This window comes from Apis mellifera, linkage group LG16, assembly GCF_003254395.2.
Source record: "Apis mellifera strain DH4 linkage group LG16, Amel_HAv3.1, whole genome shotgun sequence".
Lineage (NCBI taxonomy): Eukaryota > Metazoa > Arthropoda > Insecta > Hymenoptera > Apidae > Apis > Apis mellifera.
Genome location: NC_037653.1, coordinates 3,166,336 through 3,188,110, shown reverse-complemented (window position 1 = coordinate 3,188,110; position 21,775 = coordinate 3,166,336). Strand labels below are relative to the sequence as shown.

General features: G+C 25.6%; 7 protein-coding genes across 9 annotated transcripts in view; 4 read left to right on the top strand and 3 right to left on the bottom strand.

Moving 5' to 3' along the window:
- Nucleotides 1–8: 8 nt before the first annotated feature.
- On the bottom strand, nucleotides 9–3,034 carry LOC408559 (retinal dehydrogenase 1). The gene is made up of 11 exons (XM_392104.6): nucleotides 2,823–3,034; nucleotides 2,562–2,661; nucleotides 2,279–2,383; nucleotides 2,070–2,171; nucleotides 1,821–1,986; nucleotides 1,445–1,749; nucleotides 1,259–1,361; nucleotides 873–1,171; nucleotides 587–795; nucleotides 361–435; nucleotides 9–275 (listed from the first exon to the last, which is right to left on the bottom strand). Exons 2-11 carry the CDS (start codon nucleotides 2,598–2,600, stop codon nucleotides 209–211), a joined length of 1,470 nt encoding a protein of 489 aa, XP_392104.4. The 5' UTR covers nucleotides 2,601–2,661; nucleotides 2,823–3,034; the 3' UTR covers nucleotides 9–208.
- A 267-nt stretch (nucleotides 3,035–3,301) lies between these two features.
- Nucleotides 3,302–5,545, top strand: LOC408558 (tektin-4). Its single transcript, XM_392103.6, has 7 exons — nucleotides 3,302–3,550; nucleotides 3,691–3,956; nucleotides 4,034–4,343; nucleotides 4,411–4,625; nucleotides 4,727–4,949; nucleotides 5,029–5,183; nucleotides 5,321–5,545. The coding sequence occupies exons 1-7, from the start codon at nucleotides 3,512–3,514 to the stop codon at nucleotides 5,517–5,519; spliced, it is 1,407 nt and encodes a 468-aa protein (XP_392103.2). The 5' UTR covers nucleotides 3,302–3,511; the 3' UTR covers nucleotides 5,520–5,545.
- On the bottom strand, nucleotides 5,278–7,733 carry LOC408557 (thioredoxin domain-containing protein 5 homolog). Its single transcript, XM_392102.7, has 5 exons — nucleotides 7,236–7,733; nucleotides 7,002–7,148; nucleotides 6,765–6,873; nucleotides 6,392–6,682; nucleotides 5,278–6,302 (listed from the first exon to the last, which is right to left on the bottom strand). The coding sequence occupies exons 1-5, from the start codon at nucleotides 7,409–7,411 to the stop codon at nucleotides 5,841–5,843; spliced, it is 1,185 nt and encodes a 394-aa protein (XP_392102.4). The 5' UTR covers nucleotides 7,412–7,733; the 3' UTR covers nucleotides 5,278–5,840.
- Nucleotides 7,734–7,984: 251 nt separating this feature from the next.
- LOC412084 (leucine-rich repeat-containing protein 40) lies at nucleotides 7,985–11,747 on the top strand. Of its 2 annotated transcripts, XM_026445927.1 has the most exons (11): nucleotides 7,985–8,298; nucleotides 8,829–8,914; nucleotides 9,015–9,208; nucleotides 9,286–9,489; nucleotides 9,557–9,680; nucleotides 9,827–9,996; nucleotides 10,241–10,383; nucleotides 10,458–10,658; nucleotides 10,762–11,094; nucleotides 11,303–11,488; nucleotides 11,560–11,747. In XM_026445927.1, the coding sequence occupies exons 3-11, from the start codon at nucleotides 9,131–9,133 to the stop codon at nucleotides 11,663–11,665; spliced, it is 1,545 nt and encodes a 514-aa protein (XP_026301712.1). In that variant the 5' UTR covers nucleotides 7,985–8,298; nucleotides 8,829–8,914; nucleotides 9,015–9,130; the 3' UTR covers nucleotides 11,666–11,747. The 2 variants fall into 2 exon arrangements, with proteins under 2 accessions (XP_026301712.1, XP_395550.3); XM_395550.7 differs by lacking the exon at nucleotides 8,829–8,914.
- Nucleotides 11,748–12,682: 935 nt separating this feature from the next.
- Nucleotides 12,683–16,302, top strand: LOC412083 (coatomer subunit gamma). Of its 2 annotated transcripts, XM_006559373.3 has the most exons (7): nucleotides 12,688–12,837; nucleotides 12,925–12,997; nucleotides 13,111–14,215; nucleotides 14,302–14,881; nucleotides 14,965–15,284; nucleotides 15,350–15,548; nucleotides 15,720–16,302. In XM_006559373.3, the coding sequence occupies exons 1-7, from the start codon at nucleotides 12,802–12,804 to the stop codon at nucleotides 16,104–16,106; spliced, it is 2,700 nt and encodes an 899-aa protein (XP_006559436.1). In that variant the 5' UTR covers nucleotides 12,688–12,801; the 3' UTR covers nucleotides 16,107–16,302. The 2 variants fall into 2 exon arrangements, with proteins under 2 accessions (XP_006559437.1, XP_006559436.1); XM_006559374.2 differs by lacking the exon at nucleotides 12,925–12,997 and having other exon boundaries at nucleotides 12,683–12,837.
- Nucleotides 16,303–16,676: 374 nt separating this feature from the next.
- LOC551771 (methionine aminopeptidase 2) lies at nucleotides 16,677–19,065 on the top strand. Its single transcript, XM_624158.6, has 6 exons — nucleotides 16,677–16,861; nucleotides 17,350–17,424; nucleotides 17,499–17,824; nucleotides 17,900–18,304; nucleotides 18,382–18,649; nucleotides 18,717–19,065. The coding sequence occupies exons 1-6, from the start codon at nucleotides 16,717–16,719 to the stop codon at nucleotides 18,920–18,922; spliced, it is 1,425 nt and encodes a 474-aa protein (XP_624161.1). The 5' UTR covers nucleotides 16,677–16,716; the 3' UTR covers nucleotides 18,923–19,065.
- A 560-nt stretch (nucleotides 19,066–19,625) lies between these two features.
- The window catches only part of LOC409514, a 31,688-nt gene continuing 29,538 nt past the window's right edge, over nucleotides 19,626–21,775 (bottom strand). The window contains exons 5-6 of the mRNA XM_393021.7: nucleotides 20,961–21,132; nucleotides 19,626–20,860 (exon numbers count right to left, since the gene is read on the bottom strand). Coding sequence (XP_393021.4) covers nucleotides 20,774–20,860; nucleotides 20,961–21,132 — 259 coding nt within the window. The 3' untranslated portion in view covers nucleotides 19,626–20,773. The remainder of the gene's footprint in view (nucleotides 20,861–20,960; nucleotides 21,133–21,775) is intronic.

The window sequence follows — 21,775 nt, the reverse complement described above, 5'->3', positions numbered from 1 at the left end:
CCATATTATATCTTTTTCCAATAAAAATATTTTTTGAATTATACAATTAAAAATTTGTATTTTTTATCCATTATATTATTTTATTAACAATTTGATAAAAATATATATATATTTGTATATGAAATTATAAGAATATATATTTTTTAAAATATAAATTTAACTTCATGCAATTAAATATAGATTATGATTATATTTATATATGTTTTTCTTAATTATTTGATACTTTAATGGATATTGTTTTAGTTTCAAGATATTCCTTTAATCCTTCTGCACCGCTAAAATAGAAAGAGAAACATTTTTATTAATTTTTTATAAATTTCTTTATTATATTATATAATAAATAAATAATAATAAACTTACAGTTCACGGCCTATTCCTGACTGTTTAAATCCACCAAATGGAGTTTGAGGTGTAATAGCATCATAACAATTTATCCTTCAAATAAGTTTTTTTATATAAATTTTCTTAAATTCTATATATATATATAGAATTTAAGAAAATTTATATATAATTTATATATATATATGTATATATATGTATATATATATACATACAAAAAATATAAAATTTAAATTAAAATGTTTACCAAACGCTTCCAGCCTCCACTGCTTGTGCAAATATTAAAGCTTTATCAATATTTTTAGTAACAACTCCAGCAGCAAGACCATAATTTGTATTGTTTGCACGTTCAATAACTTCATCCATTGTTTCAAATTTTAAAATAGATTGAACAGGTCCAAATATTTCTTCTTTAGCAATTCTCATAGTATCAGTTACATTTGAAAAAACAGTTGGCTTAAATTAAATTAAAATAATTATTTGAGAAACATTTAAATAATTTATTTAAAAAATATTGAATCAGGAAGTTATACCTTAATAAAATAACCAACATTGCCATGACGTTCTCCTCCAGTTTCTAATACAGCTCCTTCTTCCTGTCCTGATTTAATTAAACTTAAGACCTTATGAAACATTTCCTCATCAATTTGGGGTCCTTGTTGAGTCTCAGAATTAAAAGGATCACCAACTTTTCTTTGTGATGCTAATTGTTTAGCATGATTAACAAACTGATCATAAATTTTAGCATGTACAAAAGTGCGTGAACCAGCGCAACAATTTTGTCCATGATTAGCAAATATTGCATTGAAAGCAATTTCAGCCGCTTCTTTAACTAAAAATTATATGTTCTTATTAATTCTTTTATTATAGATCAATATTTTAATATATTAATATTTTAATAAATGTTTTATCAACATACTGTCAACATCATCAAAAATAACTAAAGGACTTTTACCACCCAATTCAAGAGAAACCCGTTTAAGATTACTTTTAGCAGAAGCTGCCATTATTAAATGACCAACCTACAAATAAGATATAAAATGTTAATATAGTTAGTTTATTTATATGTACAAATATGAATATATCAATATCATAAATTAGATACTTCTGTAGATCCTGTAAATGCAATTTTATTAATTTCTGGATGTTCAGCAATAGCAGCACCAGCTGTTGGACCATAACCAGTAATAACATTTATTACACCAGGTGGAAAACCAGCTTCTTTAGCAAGTGCTGCAGCATAAAGTGCACTTAAAGGAGTTTGTTCAGCTGGTTTCAAAACAATGGTACATCCAGTAGCTAAAGCAGGACTCCACTTCCATGCTAACATAAGAAAAGGATAATTCCAAGGAATAATTTGTCCCACTACACCTACTGGTTCTTTACGGGTAAGTGAAATAAGATTTCCATCTAAATAACAAATATTATTTATAACTATTCATGAAATATTTGTTAATTTTATTAAAAAATATCAAGCATACCTGCTGGAATAGTATCTCCAAAGATTTTATCACACCATGAAGCATAATAACGAATTGTTTGTATACTTGCTTCTATATCAAAAAGTGCATCTGAATATGTTTTTCCATTATCTAAAGTTTCAAGAGTAGCAATATATTCCAAATCTCTTGCAATAAGATCTGCAAACTATATATATAAATATTATAATAATTAAATAGAAGAATATAAAGATGAATTTCTTCAAAAATAAAAATGATATATTAATATACTTTATTCATAAGATTTCCACGAACAGATGCATCCATTGTTCTCCATTTTGATTTTCTGCTAAATGCTTCTTTTGCAGCTGCAACTGCCTTATCTACATCTGCCTATAAAGCAAAACAAATATTTTAAATAATAAACATAATATTTTAAATAATAACAAAAAATTTTATAATATAATGTAAAATTTATAAAAATAAATAAAATATAATACCTTATCACCTTCAGAAATTTCTGCAATAACACTACCATCAGCTGGATTTATAGTAGAAAACTTTTTACCACTTACTGAATCCACAAAGTTATTATTAATAAATAACTGAAAATATATAATATTGCAAATATAAATAATTATATATATATTATTATTAATAATATTATAATTTTTTATTATAAACTTCTATTTTAGCCAAGTTCATTTCAATTTATTATATATATGTATTATTATATTATTATTATTATTATTTTAAAATTAAGTATATATTGTATATATTTACCTGAGTATATTTAATATCAATTTTACGATTCATCTTCATGAATGTGATGTCTTCAATAAATGAATGAACAAACGTCTAGCTATATATATCTGAAACAATTCTTGATAAGATAAAATTTAATTATTTTATATCATTTATTTTTCTCATTTTTCAGTAATTTTTTAATTATATATCATTTATTTTTATATAAATTAATTAAATTAAATATTTAAAAATACGTATAAAAAATAATTTTATTTTGTAATAAAAATTTATAGCTACATATTTTTGTTTTCAAATCTTCTTGCTTTATCTCTTCATAATCTCTTTTGTAAATAAATACTTTTGTATTGCACTTTTAAAAAATTAATAAGAAAAGTTTAACGATTTAAATGAGGTTACACTAGCTATTTGAGATGCGATTTGAGAATATGAGATACAATTTGATATAATCACATCTTGATTTACATCATTATCTCATATAGATATATTCAACTGTGAAGAACATTTTTATTTATTTTTTTCTTAATAATAATTGAATAATTATATTATTTAAATTAATAAACTTAAACTTCAAAATATTTTTTAATAGAAATATTTATAAAAATTATATATCTATATATCTATAATATAAATATAAAAAAAATGTGCATTATAATAATATATGTGTCTTCAATTATTTTTCAATTCTATTGAAATTTTATATCATTTTTATTAAATCATTAGCGATAGATATACAATTATTAAGTAAGGAAAAATATTTCGTTGTTATGAATTATTAAATCAATAAAATTTGTCTTCTTGATTCTCGAAGCGAATAGTAATAGTACTGCGTTACAAAAAATCATTCGTAATAAGAATCGAAATTTATTTTCATTCAGTTTGAAAAATAATAAGTTATTGTAATAAATAAAATCTTACTAAATTTAGTTTAATTTAATATATAATAATTTATTGAAAAAATACTTAATATGAATAATAATCAAGATGGTGATGGAGATAAAGAAATGGTAAATTTAAAATAACAATTTTTTTAATTTTTAACCATAAATAACCTTACTTAATATTTGTACCATAAATATTTATAAGTTCAGTTTCAGAAATTTATATTAAATTATTTTTCATAAATTTTTCTAATAAATTTACACAGCCTTGTCCACAATTGGACTATACCAAAGTTGATGAACAACTTTATTTTCCTCAACCTGGAAATGAGCTCCCGGTACAACCTGAAGAGCAAATGGAACCGATCGGTCCATGGGCAACAGGTCGTGTAACATACACTTCTCAAGATGGTTTAACAGGAATCAGACCAGTCGCTGATCGATATTCTATAACCAATTCTGGAGAATCTCAGTGGAGAAGTAATAACTTGAAATTTTTTAAACAATCGAATGAAAAGATTAATGAAGCTCTGTATGTAAATAAATTTCAATAATTTTTTTTAAGTTAAATATATAATAATAATTAAATCATTACGTATTGTAATGTAGTCGTGCTATAAGTAACGCGAAAAGATGTGTCGAGCGATCTTACAAAGAAGCAGATAAACTACAATTAGAATCAATGGAATATTTAAAAAATCGTGCAAGTGAAGTACATCGTTGGAAAACCGAACTGGAACATTTAATACTTGAAATTACAAAAGAAATAGAATTATTGCAAGCTGAATATCGACATGTAAAACATTCTTTATCGCTTCTCACGGTTCCAGAATCTATAGCCGGTGAATTTTTAGAATTGCGATCTAGACGATTAGATTCTGATCTTATCCGAGACGAAGTTGAAACAGAACTTACAAAAGTTAATATCGCTTCGTTATTATCGATTAATATTACTCATTATTATTATTAATTATTAATTATCATAGGAAGTAGCGCTTTGTTCAGAGATACATGATTTGCTTGTTAGAACTCGAGAACATATAGAAATGGAACTAACCGAATTAAAAACTGCAAAAGCAAGGATGGAAATGGATTGGACTGACAAAACTGACAGTTATACTATTGATGCTGAAAACATAAAACTGACAAATGATTCTCGTATCATAATGTGGAAGCTTGGAGCTACAAGAGTTCCAGCGGAGTATATAATTAAAATTAATTTTTGAAATAATTTATATGATATATATAAATTTAAATTATATTTTCCAAATTATATAAATTCGATTAATTGTCTTTCATTAGACAATCATCGCCTGCGGGTTATGAACATTACACACGAGAAACTCTGTCCGAAGCAGAAGCGGCTAGACAAAGATCTGTGAATTTAAGATCCACTTTAGACTCTATATATAAAAATGCTATTAAAGATCTTCGAAATCAAGCTACTCGCGTAGATTTGGTCTTAAGTAAAAAGATTAAACTTACGGAAGATGTCCGTTTACAATTAGAGAAAGAATTACTTCGCGTAAGTTCAATTTTCTTAACTTTCACGATTCATAAGATGAAATTATAGTGTTATAAAAATAAAAATTTTTTTTTAAAAGTGTTTACATGAACTTGCAAACACTGAAGTACAGATAGAGGAGCTTCGTCATTCAACAAGAGGAATGGATTGTGTAATGAAAGTAGCACAAACACGATTAGCGAACAGATTACAACGACGCAATGTAGAAAGTTGTCGTGACACTCCTCAATTTGCGTAAGTATCTTATCAATACTATTATTATACACTATTATCACACAGTATTATATATTATATGATTATGCTTATATATATGATATATATGATTATATAATTTTATATAAAACATATTTATTTTAACATGTTCCATTCAGTTTGTTAGAAGAAGTGAAATTACTTAATGAACGTACATCGGCTATGCTAGCAGAATTAAAAGTAGCTGAAGAAACTTTGGCAGGTTTAACAAAAGCAAGAAGCGATCTTGAACGAGAAATAATCGTAAAACGCAAAACATTATACTTAGATAAAGAACGCGGACAATGGTTACGCTCATTTTATCCTACGACTATTTAATATATACAATAATAATATGTACAAAATAATATATTTAAAATTTTTTAATGATTAATGCTTGATTGAAGCACATCAAACACGAATTTTATACATTATATCTTGGAAGTACACGATTCGTTACATAAAAATATTTTTTATATAAAATATAAAAACAAAAAATATATGATTTGGATATTTGAGGATTTTTATACGATATTTCTTACATTTATATATAATTAAATTAAATATATATATGTTATTATATCCAAAACTCAATTATATCCAGTTTAAATTATTGGTATTGCTTTAAAATTAGATAAATTACAAGAAAAGTAAGTATAATTATAATTCATCATGTGGTTGTACATAGGTCATTATAAATTCGTAAAGATCGTCCAAATTTCGAGCACCATTATATTCAGAAACTTTAAGTCCGTCACGATATAAATATAATGTTGGAAAACCATCTACTTCTTGTTCATTACACAATTCTTTACTTATATCAAGAGTACAATCTACTTTGACTATTTTCACATTTTTATTTGTCAAAAATTTCTTCCCCAGATCTTTCCAAATAGGCGCTAAACGTTTACAATGCCCACACCAAGGTGCGAAAAATTTAACAAATGAAATACCGTTTTCAATACCATGTTTAAAACTTTCACCAGTTAAACTAAGTACAGCATGAGTTGTACTATCTGAATTATCAGTCTTAGTATCCATTTGGTCATTTTCTTTTTCAAGCATTTTTGATACATAAGCTTTTAACTCTTCATGAGTACGTTGTCCAGTATATTTATCTACCTGTATACCAAATATTATTGAAATTAATTAAATCTTTGAAAAGAAAAATTTTAGAATAAAAAAATAAAAATAATATTTAAATCTTATACCTTCTTTCCATCTTCAATCCAAAGCAGTGTTGGATATCCTTTTATATCAAATTGTCCACAAACACTACGATGCTGAGTACAATCCACTTTAGAAATGCTAACATAATTATCATTACGTAAACTATTAGCTAATTCTTCCCAAGTAGGAGCTAATTTTTGACAATGGCCACACCAAGGTGCATAAAATTTTACAAAATGATAACCACTAGACACATGTTTATCAAAATTATCTTCTGTTAATTCTAATAAACCATTTACTGCTTCAGGAGGTGATGGTATAATATTTTCACTCTAATTTAGAAAATTTAAAAAAATATTTCAATTAATTAGATGTTAACTTCTATAAAATAATAAAAATGTTTTTGATAATTACCCCAAAAGTAATACCTAAATGATCAGTAAGAAAAGATATTAAAGATATTAAGTCTCTTGTACCTTTGAATTTAATACCTTTAGTTTCTCCAGCTTTAAAGAATTTCAATCTAAAAATAAAAATTAAAAATTAAAAATGCTAAAGTTCATTTTATATTTTTATAAATATAATAATTATATTATTATTATACAATTGATATCATAAATATTTTATTTCATAAATTTATATCATACACACGTAGGATAACCAGTAACATCATGTTCTGCACATAAATTACTATCTGTAGTACAATCTACTTTAGCAATTTTTACATTACTATCTTCATTATATGACATTTTAGCTATTTGTTCCCAAATAGGTTCCAGTCTTTGACAATGACCACACCTAACAAAATAAAAAATTTATTAATACAATAAATTTATAAATATATATGAGTATATATCTTTTAAAAAAATAGAAAAGAAAACATACCAAGGTGCATAAAACATGACAAGATGATTTTTCTTTTGAATTTCTATTGAAAAATTATCTTTAGTATACTGTACACTATATAAATGATCTTCTTCACTATTAACTTGACTCAGCATAAATATAAGCAAAAGGATATGTTTCTTTAACATGACAAAGTTCAATGAAATTATATTCATATTAACAAATAATTAATATTTTATTAAATAATTAAATATTTAAAAATAAATTTTTAATATTTAAAATTATACACTGAGAGATTATGATAACAATAATTTAAAAATTTTTAATATTGCATTGTATATATTACTTAAGGTTACGGTTTTAAAAGTTTTCGTTTTAAATAATTAAAACTTTTGTACTATTTAGATTATAATAAAAATCTTTTTTTTATTATTAAGAAACTACTATTTCGACTTTGCACTTGTTCCCACACTCCTACATAAATGGATCGAAACTGCCGATTCCGCCCCCATACTCCCATATATCATTTAAATAAAGACAACATTTTATGATAAAGTTCCTATAAATATTTTTTACATAATTATTAAACTTTTCAATTTCGTTTATTCATTAATAACAATTATTTATAATTATGATTATTTGTTTTTATTATAATATTCGAATATGTAATCAAAATTTTGGTGCATCAATTAATCAAAACACATATATTTATTTCTGTTTTCATTATTATTTCAAATAAAATAAATATAATATATATGATAAATCCAAAATTGATCAATTCAATCAATTATTTTGCTTAATTTGACTGTTTTTTAGATATGTATATAAATAATTATCGTACATTGTGTATATCTTTATAGTCTTATGTCATATTCAAAGTGGGGGAACATTCATCATTAAATCATTCCGTATCGAAGATATTAATTTATAAACAATGCGCAAAATAAGTACAATATGAGTGACATGAAAAAAAAAGTTTATCATTCTGCAGTGTTTAAAAAACGAACAAAAAATGACGATAATGCTGAATTGTCAGAGGTTATCATTATATCTGCTAGAAAAAATGGAAATTTAAATCTCTCTTCGAAGGGATTATTCACGGGTATTCGCATTCTATCAAAATGAAACGAATATTATTTAAATTTCATTTTCAAATGCTTATTATCACAATGCTATAGTACAAATAAATTAATATGCATGATTGTTCATATTCATATTACATTACAATTTTTATAATTTATCATTATTTTTTTTTTATTTAAAATAATTTATAATATAAGTATATTATACTTTTATTAAATATATAAAATATTATTTTATTAAGAATTTTATATATTTTATCCATATATTATTCATATATAAATATCATAAAAATTAATTATATTAATGATAAATGTATACACATCAGCTTTATGCTTTTTAGTTGCATTGTATTTTTTAATTTCATTATTCTCGGAAACATAAAAATTATTTATTTTTGAAATGTTTTTTTATTTTTGCACTTTCATTTATCAAGCAAAGCACATAATCTAAATTATAATAAAATAAATATAGTATATATCAAATTTTATTTAATTCAATATGTAACTCAGTTTTAGTTATAAACTCTGTGTTTTTCATTTTGATTCATAGCTTTGCATGTTAGATATTGTGAATAATGCAATAAAGCAAACAATGTTTAAGATTATCTTACAAGATTATCACATATATCCATTAAGGTAAGTCATTCTTGTAAATATTATATTATATTTTATGTGTTATGTTATACATAAACTAATGTAATATATAACATATTATGATCAATGAAACTTATTATAGTACCTGATAGAGTATGGACTATAAATGATTTAACTGAAGAAGAAATAAAAAATTTACATGTTGAACTTGATTATATTCATGATAATGAACGATGGTGGGAACAAGAACCTCTCAAAATGTTGGATTTAAGTTGCAACAGTTTAAAGGCAATTGATTCAAAAATAGAATGTTTGACAGAATTAACTACATTATATGTAAGTATAGTTTTAATTTTATTCATAAAAAAATTGTATATGAAAAGTTATGTAATAAATTTCTACAATTTTTATAGTTACACAATAATTTATTGGAAGATTTGCCAATTGAAATAGGAAATTTAAAAAAGTTAGAAATACTAAATTTATCAAATAATAAATTAGAAAAATTACCACATGAATTTTATAAACTAATTGAATTGCGTCAATTAAGCTTAAAAAATAATAATATAAAACAGCTTGATCCAGCATTTGGTGATTTCATAATGTTGACTTATTTGGTAATCATTTTTATATTTTTAAGATAATTTTATATAATTAATTTCTTGAAATATTGCATATATTTAGGACTTATCATACAATAATTTAACTGAATTACCAATTGGAATGGGATATTTAGTTAGACTTATTTCTTTGGATTTAAATCATAATATATTAAAAGAGTTACCACCTGATTTAACAAATATGAGAGGTATGATTTATAGTAATTTGTTTTTTTTTTTATTATATTTTTAACATATAACATCAGCTTCAACAAATAAACAGTTTCACACTGTTTCTTCCTCTATGACATAAAAATAAAATCTAATAAAATCTACACATATTTTTTAAAAATAGCATTACAAAAGTTAAATGCAAGTTATAATGACTTGGAAATATTGCCACCTCTGGGTGAATTAAGGAAGGTAGAAACAGTGATGTTGCAAACAAATAAATTAACAACATTTCCTGATATGTCTGGTTGTATACAGTTAAGAATACTACATTTGGCTGATAATAACATTACTGTACGTACTTATATGCTAATTTAAGCATATATGATAGTGATTATTTATAGAAAAATAAATAATGTATATGTTTGAATTATATGCAAAAAAAATATTTTGTGCATTTAATATAAATATAAAAATATTTATTCTATAATCTTTCATAAAAAATGTTTATTTATCTATTGTAATAATTTATATTAATAATAACATTTTATATATAATAAAGTTATATACATATAATAAAATTTTATATAATTTATAGGAAATTGATATGTCTTGTTTAGAAGGTGTAGGACAATTAAAAACATTGACATTAGGAAATAATCAAATTGAATCTATACCAGAGGAAATAATAAAATTGGTGTATCTAGAAATTTTTGATTTATCATACAACAAAATAACTCTGTATGTTATTTTCTATACATTATTATTCTGTTATAATGCAATATTTTTTCAAAATAATATTCTTTGTTTTACAGAATTCCAGAACATATTGGCTTAATGCCTAATATAAAACAACTTATAATTGATGGAAATGATATAAAAAATATTAGAACAGATATAATACGATGTGGTACATCTCGAATTTTAAAATATATACAACAAGGTCTTAAAAGTACAAACTTAGATTCCAAAAAACATGTAACATTAAATACTAGTACAAATATTTATCCAGATAGGTATATGAATTATCCAGATATATAAAAATTATTTAGACTTAATTGTTTGAATATGCAATACTTATTAATATAGTAAATTATTTCTAAATAATATGAATTTTAGATATACAATGCATAGTACAAAATTGTTGAGTTTGGCTGGACAAAATCTTACTGAAATACCACAAGAAGTTTTGGAAAATGCATGTAAAGCTGATGTAGGTACTGTGGATTTAAGTAGAAATAACTTTTCTACATTACCTGATGAATTACATATAATTACAAAAGTTGCTGATTTAAAATTGACATCTAATCAATTAACACATATACCAGAATGGATTTGTGAAAAATATAAATATCTACAAATTTTAGATTTAAGCAAAAATTGTTTAGAATCACTTCCTTCTAACATTGGCTTGCTTAAATATTTACAAGAACTTAATATTTCATTTAACAGGTATTACTTATAATTATAAATAATATTACATAATAACATATATTATTAATAATATATAATATTAATAATGAATATGTAAGATATATAATAATATCAATATGAATGAAAAATACTATATAGCAAATATAAAGTCTTATTAAAACTTATTGACAGGTATAAATCTTCTAACTTATTAACTTATTAATTATCTTATTAACTTATTATATAGATATAAAGAAATACCAGAATCAGTTTATGATGTGAGTTCTCTAGAAATATTAATAGCAAATGACAATTTAATTACTAATATTGATATATTATCTCTACAAAAATTACAAAAACTTACAATATTAAATCTTGCCAATAATAATATTGGATACATACCACCAGAACTTGGTAATTTAAAAAATCTAAGGTAAAAATAAAAATTAAAGCAAAATTAAAAATAAATTATATTTAATATTTTATATTATTGAATTTTTATAGGAATCTATCTTTATCTGGAAATTGTTTTAAACAACCTAGACAAGCAATTCTAATGAAATCTACAGAAGAAATTCTTGCATATCTTAGAAACAGAATACCTCAGTAAAATTATTAAATTATTGAAGAAATTTATAATTAAGAAAATGTACAAAAGTATTTATAAATATATAATTGAGACAATTGAATAATGTGTCAAATAAAATATATGCCAATTATGGTAATGTTATTGATACAGTAATGTCTAAAAATAAATTATATGTATAAAATAAATTAATTATTTTATAATTAAATAAGCTTTATAGTTAAAGAATGCAAAATCAAAAATATATTTATTAGAAATAAGTTACTTTTAAAATTAATAAATTTAAAAGATATTTTTTTGTAAATTATTATATTGAATTAATAAATTATTATTAATAAAAATGATAATGAATTGAAATTAAATTTCAACATAAAATTACAAGAAAAAAAACAATTTATTATAGAATATGTCATAAGAATATTCTCGTATCTCTAGATGAAATATTAAATTTTAAAATGTAATATTTATATTTTATATTAAAGATTAAGCCATATTTTGGATTTCAAAAATTAAAATGTGTTCAAAGAAAGAAAATGAAAAAACGATAAAAACAGATAAAAATTATGAAAGCAGCACCATCTTTTGAGTATCAAAGATATCTTTTCAAAAGCAATATAAAATAAAATAAGAATGAAGATCATCTATTGAGTAGTTTTGAAAACATATTTTCAAAAGTTAATTAATTAATAAATATAATTCAGCAAGAAAAAATAAATGTATCAATAAGAGACTATTTTAAAATATAAAATATTTAAATGTTATAATTTTTAATATTTTATTAATATTTAATTAATTTTATCATTTATTGATGTATAATATGATTTATAATAGTATAATTTATGAAATATATTAATTTTAAAAGTAATTTATTGAAATTTATCTTTCTATTAATGCTTTATATATATCGCAAAGAATATTACAATTATTAATGCAATTTATAAATTTTTATTTTATTTAATTAATTTTTTTTCTAATTCTCGATTTAATTTTATTGGCAGTAGATAATATTTACTTCGAAATTGCAATGCTACGTCAAAAGTTTAGTTTCGTTTTCTTTCCGCTACAAAATGGCGGAAGATATATCAATGGTTCCTATGTGAAGGACTTGAGGTGACGTGTCTTCCATTTTCCAGTTTCCCGGCAGTGGTTTTACAAGATGAATGCTTTTAAACGCGATAAGAAAGAGGAAGAAGATGGTAATCATAAATAATCATCGTTCCATTATCCACATTATCTTAAGTTTCTAAACAAAATTAAACAAATCAGACCTATTCTTGTGACAGTTCCTTGTAAACAGATTTAAACGACTGCTCGTCGTGGAAGATAATTTTTCTCCAATGAATTCTTTTATTTCACGTAACTTGATTTTTATTCTTTTCAATTATGAATTTATACGCACTTTTCAAACAAGTAATACGTAAACAATGACTTTCATTCAACACTTGCTTAGCTAATTTTTATGTTAATAGGTGGGGGAAACCCTTTTCAAAATCTAGAGAAAACGACGGTTCTGCAAGAAGCTCGTACTTTCAACGATACTCCAGTTAATCCAAGAAAATGTGCTCACATTCTTACGAAAATTTTATATCTATTAAATCAAGGAGAACAATTGGGTACAATGGAAGCAACAGAAGCATTTTTTGCTATGACCAAGTTATTCCAATCCAGAGATGTTGTCCTAAGAAGGTTGGTTTATCTAGGCATCAAAGAATTGAGTTCTTTGGCAGAAGATGTGATTATAGTTACTTCGAGTTTGACAAAGGATATGACTGGAAAAGAAGATTTGTATCGAGCTGCAGCTATAAGGGCATTATGTACCATTACAGATGGTGGGATGTTAGCAGCTATTGAACGTTATATGAAACAAGCTATTGTAGATCGTTCTGCTGCTGTATCCAGTGCAGCTTTAGTTTCTACTTTACATTTGACCAATGTTTCTGGAGATGTTGCACGTAGATGGGCAAATGAAGCTCAAGAGGCATTAAATTCTAATAATGTGATGGTTCAATATCATGCTCTTGGTGTCTTGTATCAAGCACGTAAAGCAGATAAACATGCTGTAATTAAGTTAGTTGCTAAGCTTATGAGAACAAGTCCAAAAAGTCCTTATGCAGCATGTATGTTAATTAGAATGGCATGTAAATTATTAGATGAAGTTGACAAAGGAGAAGAATTTTTAGGATTTATTGAATCTTGTTTACGTCATAAATCAGAAATGGTGGTATATGAAGCAGCACATGCCTTGATCAATCTTGGGAGAAGTTGCACAAAAGAAATAACTCCTGCTATTAGTGTTCTTCAATTATTTTGTGGATCTCAAAAACCAGCTCTGAGATTTGCTGCTGTTAGAACTTTAAATAAAGTTGCCATGTCTCATCCAACAGCAGTTACTGCATGCAATTTAGATTTAGAAAATTTAATTACTGATTCAAATAGATCTATTGCTACATTAGCAATTACTACCCTATTAAAAACTGGAGCAGAAAGTTCAGTAGATCGATTAATGAAGCAAATTGCTACTTTTGTATCGGAAATTTCGGATGAGTTTAAGGTCGTGGTTGTACAAGCTATAAGGTAATAATATAATTTTTTATCAATTTTATGTATATAAAAAAAGAAAGAAAAAAAATTTTTATCCACTTTTTTATCCAACTATTTAGGGCTCTCTGTCAAAAATTCCCTCGAAAACATGCAGTTCTAATGAATTTTCTTTCTGCTATGCTAAGAGATGAAGGAGGTCTTGAATATAAAGCAGCAATTGCAGATACAATAATAGCTGTCATGGAAGTAAATGCAGAAGCAAAGGAAGCTGGTCTAGCTCATCTTTGTGAATTTATTGAAGATTGCGAGCATAATTCACTCGCTGTTCGCATTCTTCATTTACTTGGTCAGGAAGGACCAACTTCAAAACAGCCATCCCGATATATTCGTTTTATTTACAATCGTGTTATTTTGGAAAGTGCCAGTGTTCGTGCTGCAGCGGTTACTGCGTTAGCACGTTTTGCCGCAGCATGTTCACCATTATTGCCAAATGTATTGGTTCTCTTATCGCGCTGTCAATTGGATTCAGATGATGAAGTTCGTGATCGTGCGGCTTATTATTGTGCTATTTTACAGCAACAAAATGATCAAACTGTTTTACCCTTAGTACAGCCTCCTCTTTTATCAGTACCTAGTTTAGAAAGAGCTTTACGAAATTATATGCAAACATCAATGGATGAACCATTTGATATTTCACAAGTAATTAATCAAAATATTAAAAATTTAAAAAAAACAAATTTTTAATCTAATTATACAAATTTATTATAAATCAATTTTTATAGATTCCACCAGCACAAACAATTGAAGAACCAGCACAAGTAGAAGTACATACTGCTGTGAAACAACAACAATCTCGATTAACACGAGAGGAAAGCTTCATGGAAAAATTATCACAAATACCACATTTGACAATGATTATCCGCGATTCTTCTTTACTTAAGTCATCACCTGTGTTTGAATTGACAGAATCAGAAACAGAGTATAATGTTAAATGCATTAAACATACATTCACTGATCTTCTCGTTTTACAATTCGATTGTGTAAATACTCTTTCTGATCAATTACTTGAAGATGTGAGAGTCGCTGTCGAAGCGCCTGAAGGGTAATAATTCGGTTATATTTCTTCATCATATTTTCCGAAGTATAAGTACATTTTTATATTTTTAGCTATGTAATTATGTGTGAAGTCCCATGTCCACGTTTACCATACAATGAACTTGGCACAACATATACAGTATTAAGATATCCGGAAGATATTCATGCTAGTGTTGCTACTATTCCTACAACTTTGCGATTTATGGCTCGTGATTGTGATCCTGCGACAGGAGTTCCAGATGCTGATCAAGGATATAATGATGAATATATGGTATTTTTATTATATATTTAAAACTTCTTTTGTAAAGTTAATTTTATTATTATCAAGCTCAAAATTAAGAACATACTTAATAATTTTACATTAAATATTTATTTGTTTTTATATGTTAAATATTTGTTTAAAAAAATTTAATAATTTAAAAAAAAAATGTATGATTTTTAGTTGGAAGATTTAGAAATAACTTTGGCTGATCAAGTTCGAGGAATTGGAAATAGAGTATTAGATTTTGGTGCTGCATGGGATGCAGCTGCTGCGAAAGGATACGCGAAACTAGAAGAAACTTTTGCTTTGGGTCCATCAGTGACCAGTTTAGAAGGAGCAATCCAAAGTCTTACAGGATTTTTAGGCTTGGATGCTGTAGATCGAACCAACCGAGTACAATCTGGTGCTGCTGCACATAATTTATTACTAAGTGGTATTTTTAGAGGCGGAAAAGAAGTTCTTGCACGAGCAAGATTAGCATTGTCGGATAATCAAGTAACAATGCAGCTTTCTGTTCTATGTCAAGATCCAGACGTTGCCGATTTAATTATTTCTTCTGTAGGATAAATAATTACTATTATCATTAAATTATATATATACAGCTATCGATCATACATGTCAAAAATTAAATTCCTATATTAAGAATTTTTATTTTTAATTGTAAGTTAATGTTATGAGAAAAGTTACAAAACAAAACTTTTGTTAAATCACTATTTCTATGTAATACTTTGTACATACAATTATAAAACTTCTCACTCGATAATATTTTTAAAGTTTTTATTTGATATTAATATATTTTCTTTCCTATATTAAACTTAAATCAGTATCTATAGAATATTATATTATATCTATAATACGTCAGTATTAAATTCAATTTACAATAATACATAGTTTTTTTAAAAAATGAGATATAGAATATGATTATTACATTGCATTTTATATCTCATAATCTATTTTTGAATAAAGATTAAAAGTTTTATCACAATTTGATTGAATTATAATTCATAAATTTCTCATTTTAAATAGTAGAAACTAAAATCTGTTTTGTTTACACTATCGGTATTAGTTTGTGCTATTATTAGCATTTGAAAGGAAGATCACGTATGTAAATGCTATTTCTACTTTATCGGCTGGTCACTTTACAATTAATATAGCATTGTTTGGCTTCCTCTTGAAAATGGCTGCCGTATTGGACGAAGTCGGCAAATCCGCCGAAAAATTAGTAAATGAAGAAAAAGATGAAATTGTTGATGAAGAAGATGAAACTGGTGCAGTAGAAGCGTCTAAAAAGAAAAAAAAGAAGAAAAAGAAGAAGAAAGCTGGTATGTTATTTTATTGTATTTTTGGGTGTATATTCGTTTACGCAAGTTCAGGGATTAATCATGTGTTTGTCCGAATCTACATTTATGAAAATAATGCATACGTATATGATATATAATTACTTATTATTTTTATCATTGCAATTTTTATCATGCAATTTTGATATGTTCAATTATAATTAATGAAGAACATATGTAAATTATGACTATGAATGGCACAGTGAATAAATTACTTTGTATTAGTTTTTACTTCTTGTTGTCATTTTTTTTATGGCCAAGATTTGCTTTGCAAAAAGCTTTAATTTAATTTATTTGACTATTTTTTATATATGTGAAAAATTTTTTATATGTTAAATATAATATTTGTATATTAAATTTTCAAAATTAGATTATAATATTGAAAATGTTTTTATTTATAAATAATTTTTGAATTCAGCATATAATATGATACAATTAAAACTTTTATAACTTTCTCATAAATAATTTTATAGGAGCTGGTGAAGCTAGTGCAGATGTTCCAGAAGGAGAAGAAGAAAAAACAAAAAATGATAACGCTATAGATGAAGGTAATTTATTTTTAAGTTTATATAAAGGAGTTATTTAAATATATAATATTTAATTCATATCATATTATACACAGAAGTTGATATAGAGGCAACAGAAAATGATGCAGAAACAGAAGATATTAAAAAGAAAAAGAAGAAACGTAAATCACGTGGGAAAGGTCCTAAACAACAAACAGATCCACCAACTATTCCTGTGTCAGAATTATTTTCAGATGGAAATTTCCCAATTGGACAAATAATGGATCATCCACCTGCTGCAGGAATAGATGATAGAACAGCTAAAGAACGTTTTTCAAGTGAAGAAGCAAGAGCTTTTGATAGAATGCATAATGATATTTATAATGAAGCAAGGCAAGCAGCTGAAGCTCATAGACAAACAAGAAAACATATTATGAAATGGGTATGTGATAATAACAAAATAAGTATAAAAAATAAAAAAAATAAAACATATTATATAAAAATGTAATTTATTTAGGTGAAACCTGGAATGACTATGATAGAAATTTGCAATGAATTAGAAAATACAGCTAGAAAGTTAATAGGAGAAGATGGATTGAAAGCTGGATTAGCATTTCCAACTGGTTGTTCAAGAAATCATTGTGCAGCTCATTATACTCCAAATGCCGGAGATCCAACTGTTTTAGAATATGATGATGTTACCAAAATTGATTTTGGAACACATATTAATGGACGAATCATTGATTGTGCATTTACATTGGCATTCAATCCAAAATATGATAAGCTCATAGAAGCTGTTCGTGATGCGACAAATACAGGTATCAAAGCTGCTGGTATTGATGTTCAATTATGCGATGTTGGTGCTGCAATTCAAGAAGTTATGGAATCATATGAAATTGAATTAGATGGCAAAACTTATCCGGTATATTTGTTATTTCTTTATATAATTTTTCAATGTCATCATAAATCATTATTGAGAATTAATTATAATACATATAGGTAAAATCTATAAGAAATCTTAATGGTCATTCAATTGCTCCGTATCGTATTCACGCTGGAAAAACTGTACCGATAGTTAAAGGTGGCGAAGCTACCAGGATGGAAGAGAATGAATTTTATGCTATTGAAACTTTTGGATCTACTGGAAGAGGAATTGTTCACGATGATTTAGACTGTTCTCATTACATGAAGAGCTTTGATGCCGGTTTCGTTCCATTAAGATTGCAAAGTAGCAAATCTTTACTCAACGTTATTAATAAACATTTCGGTAAATATCGAAATAATTTCCATTTATTTGTTGAAAAATAAATTATAAAAAAATGTATTCGTTATAGGTACTTTGGCTTTCTGCAAACGGTGGTTAGATCGTGTTGGTTGCACGAAATATCAAATGGCTTTGAAGGATTTATGTGATAAAGGTGCAGTAGAAGCTTATCCACCTTTAGTTGATGTCAAAGGATGTTATACTGCTCAATTTGAGCATACTCTTGTTTTACGCCCAACATGTAAAGAAGTTATTTCTCGCGGAGATGACTACTGAAGATGTCTATTGTTTTAAATTGCGTATACTCATTATATTCACAATCTGAGAATGTACAAGTTGATTTATGTAAAGTCACATCGATGATAAATGTTAATTATTAATAACGCTATATTTAATTATACAATTCTAATGACATTTTATTGATTGTTTCCTTTTTATCGATAGAAAGACTATAATCATGATAAGAATATGAAATATTATGAAATATACAAAAAATATGAAAATTAGATATTTTTTTATTTTATTTTTTAATCCGATATCGAAATATAGATAAGATAAAATATTTTTACGAAATATCGAATTGTCAAGTTGCCATCAATATTATAAGCAATATTTTTTTTTATTTAATATATTTGTTATTTTCCTACAAATTAATGATAATAAAAATAAAACACTTATTGATATTGAATAAAATATATTTAGTATTTTAAATGTTCCAATACGATGATTAATTTACAAATTAAAATTTAATACATTTGATAATAACATTAAAATTCATGTTTACATAATATGTCTATTTATTTGTAAGTTTTTTTTCGTAGAATTTTACTATATATTTTTGTATTTTTAAATATCATAATTATTTTTATTATATTTTCAAAACAGTAGAGATAAATGTACTTTAATGTATTATTATCATTGAAAAACTTACTAAATTCGAGTGTATGATCACGTTTCTATAATACATTGATTAAAACAATACAGTGCAACAATATATATTTCATTTCTTTTCTGAATTACGAACACTGGAGTTTAATAAATGTTGCTATATCAATCTATCGGATGTTTTTTTTCATTTAATTGCTAGTATATAGTTATTACAAATGTACGGTGGTCCCAGGCTACCAATTCTACTACTGCAATTATTGCGATGAAATTATATCTGTACTTCGTATTCAGGTCTAAATTGGTATAAATTCAGGCACGATGATAAGTTATCGTCAAACAGTTACATTTTGTTCATAGTATCTGTTTAAATTCTCGTCTATATTATTTATGACTGATCTCGCTTATTCTAATGGTATTAGTTTTTACATAAGAAAACTCTGAAAAAAGAGCACGTAACAAAATATCGAACCGATTTCAATCACCAGATTCGGCAATTTTATTTCTCCTTCAATAACTAATCGTCGTAACAAAGATGTAATGTTAATTATACTGTATTACATCATTGACACGTGTGGATATAATATAAGTTGAACGTTTACTGAGAGTTATTACGTTTACAACATTTGAATCTACAATCCCTAGATTTAACAAGGCCTTTGTTCGACAAATGAGTACATACATATATATATATATATATATTATTTCAAGTTCAAGTTACTTTCATGAAATTTCATGAAAAGCAATGGTTAGATTTAGCTAAAACATCTAACGAGACTAATTCGTTTAGAAGAAGAAATAAATCACCTGATGTGCATATTCGCGCTTTCTGAGAACTTTGGAAGAATAAGGCAATTATCTACTTTGACGCGAAAAACGCACAACTGAAGTATCACACATTATAATTAAATATATATACTTTAAACCAATAAATCTATCAAAATATGATAGATATGATAAAATCTGTCCTTTCTTTTTCTCTCTATTTTTTTTCTTATTTTCTGTTTCTCTAATATTTAACACGTCACGTCACAATATATTTTTAATTAATTGTACAACTTTGTTTTGTTTTTAATGAATTCTTCTCGGAGTAAATGTAGTATATGTACATGTAGTCAAATTAGAAAATTATGATCAAAAAAAGTTTGGCTCAAGAGTTGCGATTATCGCTAACCCGTACGATATTAAATTTATCGTATTTCACAAATCAATCTTTCTTTCTTTCTTCGTTTTTACATAACTTCATTGTGAATCTGCGCGCGGTCTCAGTTTTGCTCTCGCTGTTATTAAAAGGTTGCTCGGTGGCTCGATTGGTTGGGATTGTTCCAGCTGAAAAACATGACATATTAGAAAGACGTAGAAATTTAATCAAAAAAAGAAGAAAAATAGTTTTGTATAAAAATAGAAAAGATAGATAAAAGATACCAACTGTCATTTCAATGTGCTTTGCCCTTTGCTCGATTGCTCTTTGCAAGGCAGTTCGAGGATCGTCTTTGTAGTTCTCCTCTCGATTTCTTTCAGCTTCTCTCCTCGAGGCAGCTTCCCTCTGTTTCTCGAGCGCTCGTTGAAGCTCGCTTTTTTGATTCAGCACGTTTTTGCCACTGGAAGAAAGTGAAAATCGATTAGCTAATTATGCGGCGAACGTATCTCGCCGACAAAGATTATGGGCTATGCGTGAAAATTGCTACGATGAGAAAAATGCGCGCGAACAACCTTTCAATTGAATAGCGGACCTGTTTAAACCATAAAAGTGACTGGGAATGAATTACAGGGAATACGTTATAACAGGAAACGATTTTCTCGATGATAGGCGTGCGAAGTGCGAAAGTCTCTTTTCTATTATTATACATATACACGTGCATATATATATATATGTATGCAAATAAAAAATAAAATACAAATTATTATTTAAATAAATTTTTTACAAAAGTTTAATTATATAATTATGATTCAATATCCTTTTTCTTTTCGATAATATATTTTAAGAAGTTTAAGAACATATTAAAAATTATATTTCGTGTAAATATTTGCATTAATTTATCTCATGGATATTTGACTTTAGATTTCATTGCTCGTACTTTGTGACATGTCAAGGATAAAAATAATGCTTCTGCTTAAATTATGACGTAAATCGGTTATAAAATATTTATTATATTCTTAAAATGCAGATAAAATATATGTATCACTTCTTTGGAATCTTCCGATATGCTATAATGATATACCATGTATAACGTATCAACAAAG

Excerpts from the sequence above, each read along its gene's own strand:
- LOC408557 (XM_392102.7), bottom strand. The coding sequence starts at position 7,411 with ATGAATATAATTTCATTGAACTTTGTCATGTTAAAGAAACATATCCTT. Across the intron at positions 6,874-7,001 it reads GATGTTACTGGTTATCCTAC|ATTGAAATTCTTTAAAGCTG; the intron begins GTGTGTATGATA and ends TTTTATTTTTAG. Across the intron at positions 6,303-6,391 it reads GGATTGAAGATGGAAAGAAG|GTAGATAAATATACTGGACA; the intron begins GTATAAGATTTA and ends TTTGGTATACAG.
- LOC412083 (XM_006559373.3), top strand. The coding sequence starts at position 12,802 with ATGCTTTTAAACGCGATAAGAAAGAGGAAGAAGATG. Across the intron at positions 12,998-13,110 it reads AATGAATTCTTTTATTTCAC|GTGGGGGAAACCCTTTTCAA; the intron begins GTAACTTGATTT and ends TTATGTTAATAG. Across the intron at positions 15,549-15,719 it reads GATATAATGATGAATATATG|TTGGAAGATTTAGAAATAAC; the intron begins GTATTTTTATTA and ends TATGATTTTTAG.
- LOC412084 (XM_395550.7), top strand. The coding sequence starts at position 8,151 with ATGAGTGACATGAAAAAAAAAGTTTATCATTCTGCAGTGTTTAAAAAA. Across the intron at positions 9,681-9,826 it reads TGATTTAACAAATATGAGAG|CATTACAAAAGTTAAATGCA; the intron begins GTATGATTTATA and ends TTTTAAAAATAG. Across the intron at positions 11,489-11,559 it reads GGTAATTTAAAAAATCTAAG|GAATCTATCTTTATCTGGAA; the intron begins GTAAAAATAAAA and ends GAATTTTTATAG.
- LOC551771 (XM_624158.6), top strand. The coding sequence starts at position 16,717 with ATGGCTGCCGTATTGGACGAAGTCGGCAAATCCGCCGAAAAATTAGTA. Across the intron at positions 16,862-17,349 it reads GAAAAAGAAGAAGAAAGCTG|GAGCTGGTGAAGCTAGTGCA; the intron begins GTATGTTATTTT and ends ATAATTTTATAG. Across the intron at positions 17,825-17,899 it reads GAAAACATATTATGAAATGG|GTGAAACCTGGAATGACTAT; the intron begins GTATGTGATAAT and ends TAATTTATTTAG.
- LOC408558 (XM_392103.6), top strand. The coding sequence starts at position 3,512 with ATGAATAATAATCAAGATGGTGATGGAGATAAAGAAATG. Across the intron at positions 4,950-5,028 it reads TAGAGAAAGAATTACTTCGC|TGTTTACATGAACTTGCAAA; the intron begins GTAAGTTCAATT and ends TTTTTTTAAAAG. Across the intron at positions 5,184-5,320 it reads CGTGACACTCCTCAATTTGC|TTTGTTAGAAGAAGTGAAAT; the intron begins GTAAGTATCTTA and ends TGTTCCATTCAG.
- LOC408559 (XM_392104.6), bottom strand. The coding sequence starts at position 2,600 with ATGAAGATGAATCGTAAAATTGATATTAAATATACTCAG. Across the intron at positions 1,750-1,820 it reads TGGAGATACTATTCCAGCAG|ATGGAAATCTTATTTCACTT; the intron begins GTATGCTTGATA and ends TTTGTTATTTAG. Across the intron at positions 796-872 it reads ATGTTGGTTATTTTATTAAG|CCAACTGTTTTTTCAAATGT; the intron begins GTATAACTTCCT and ends ATTTAATTTAAG.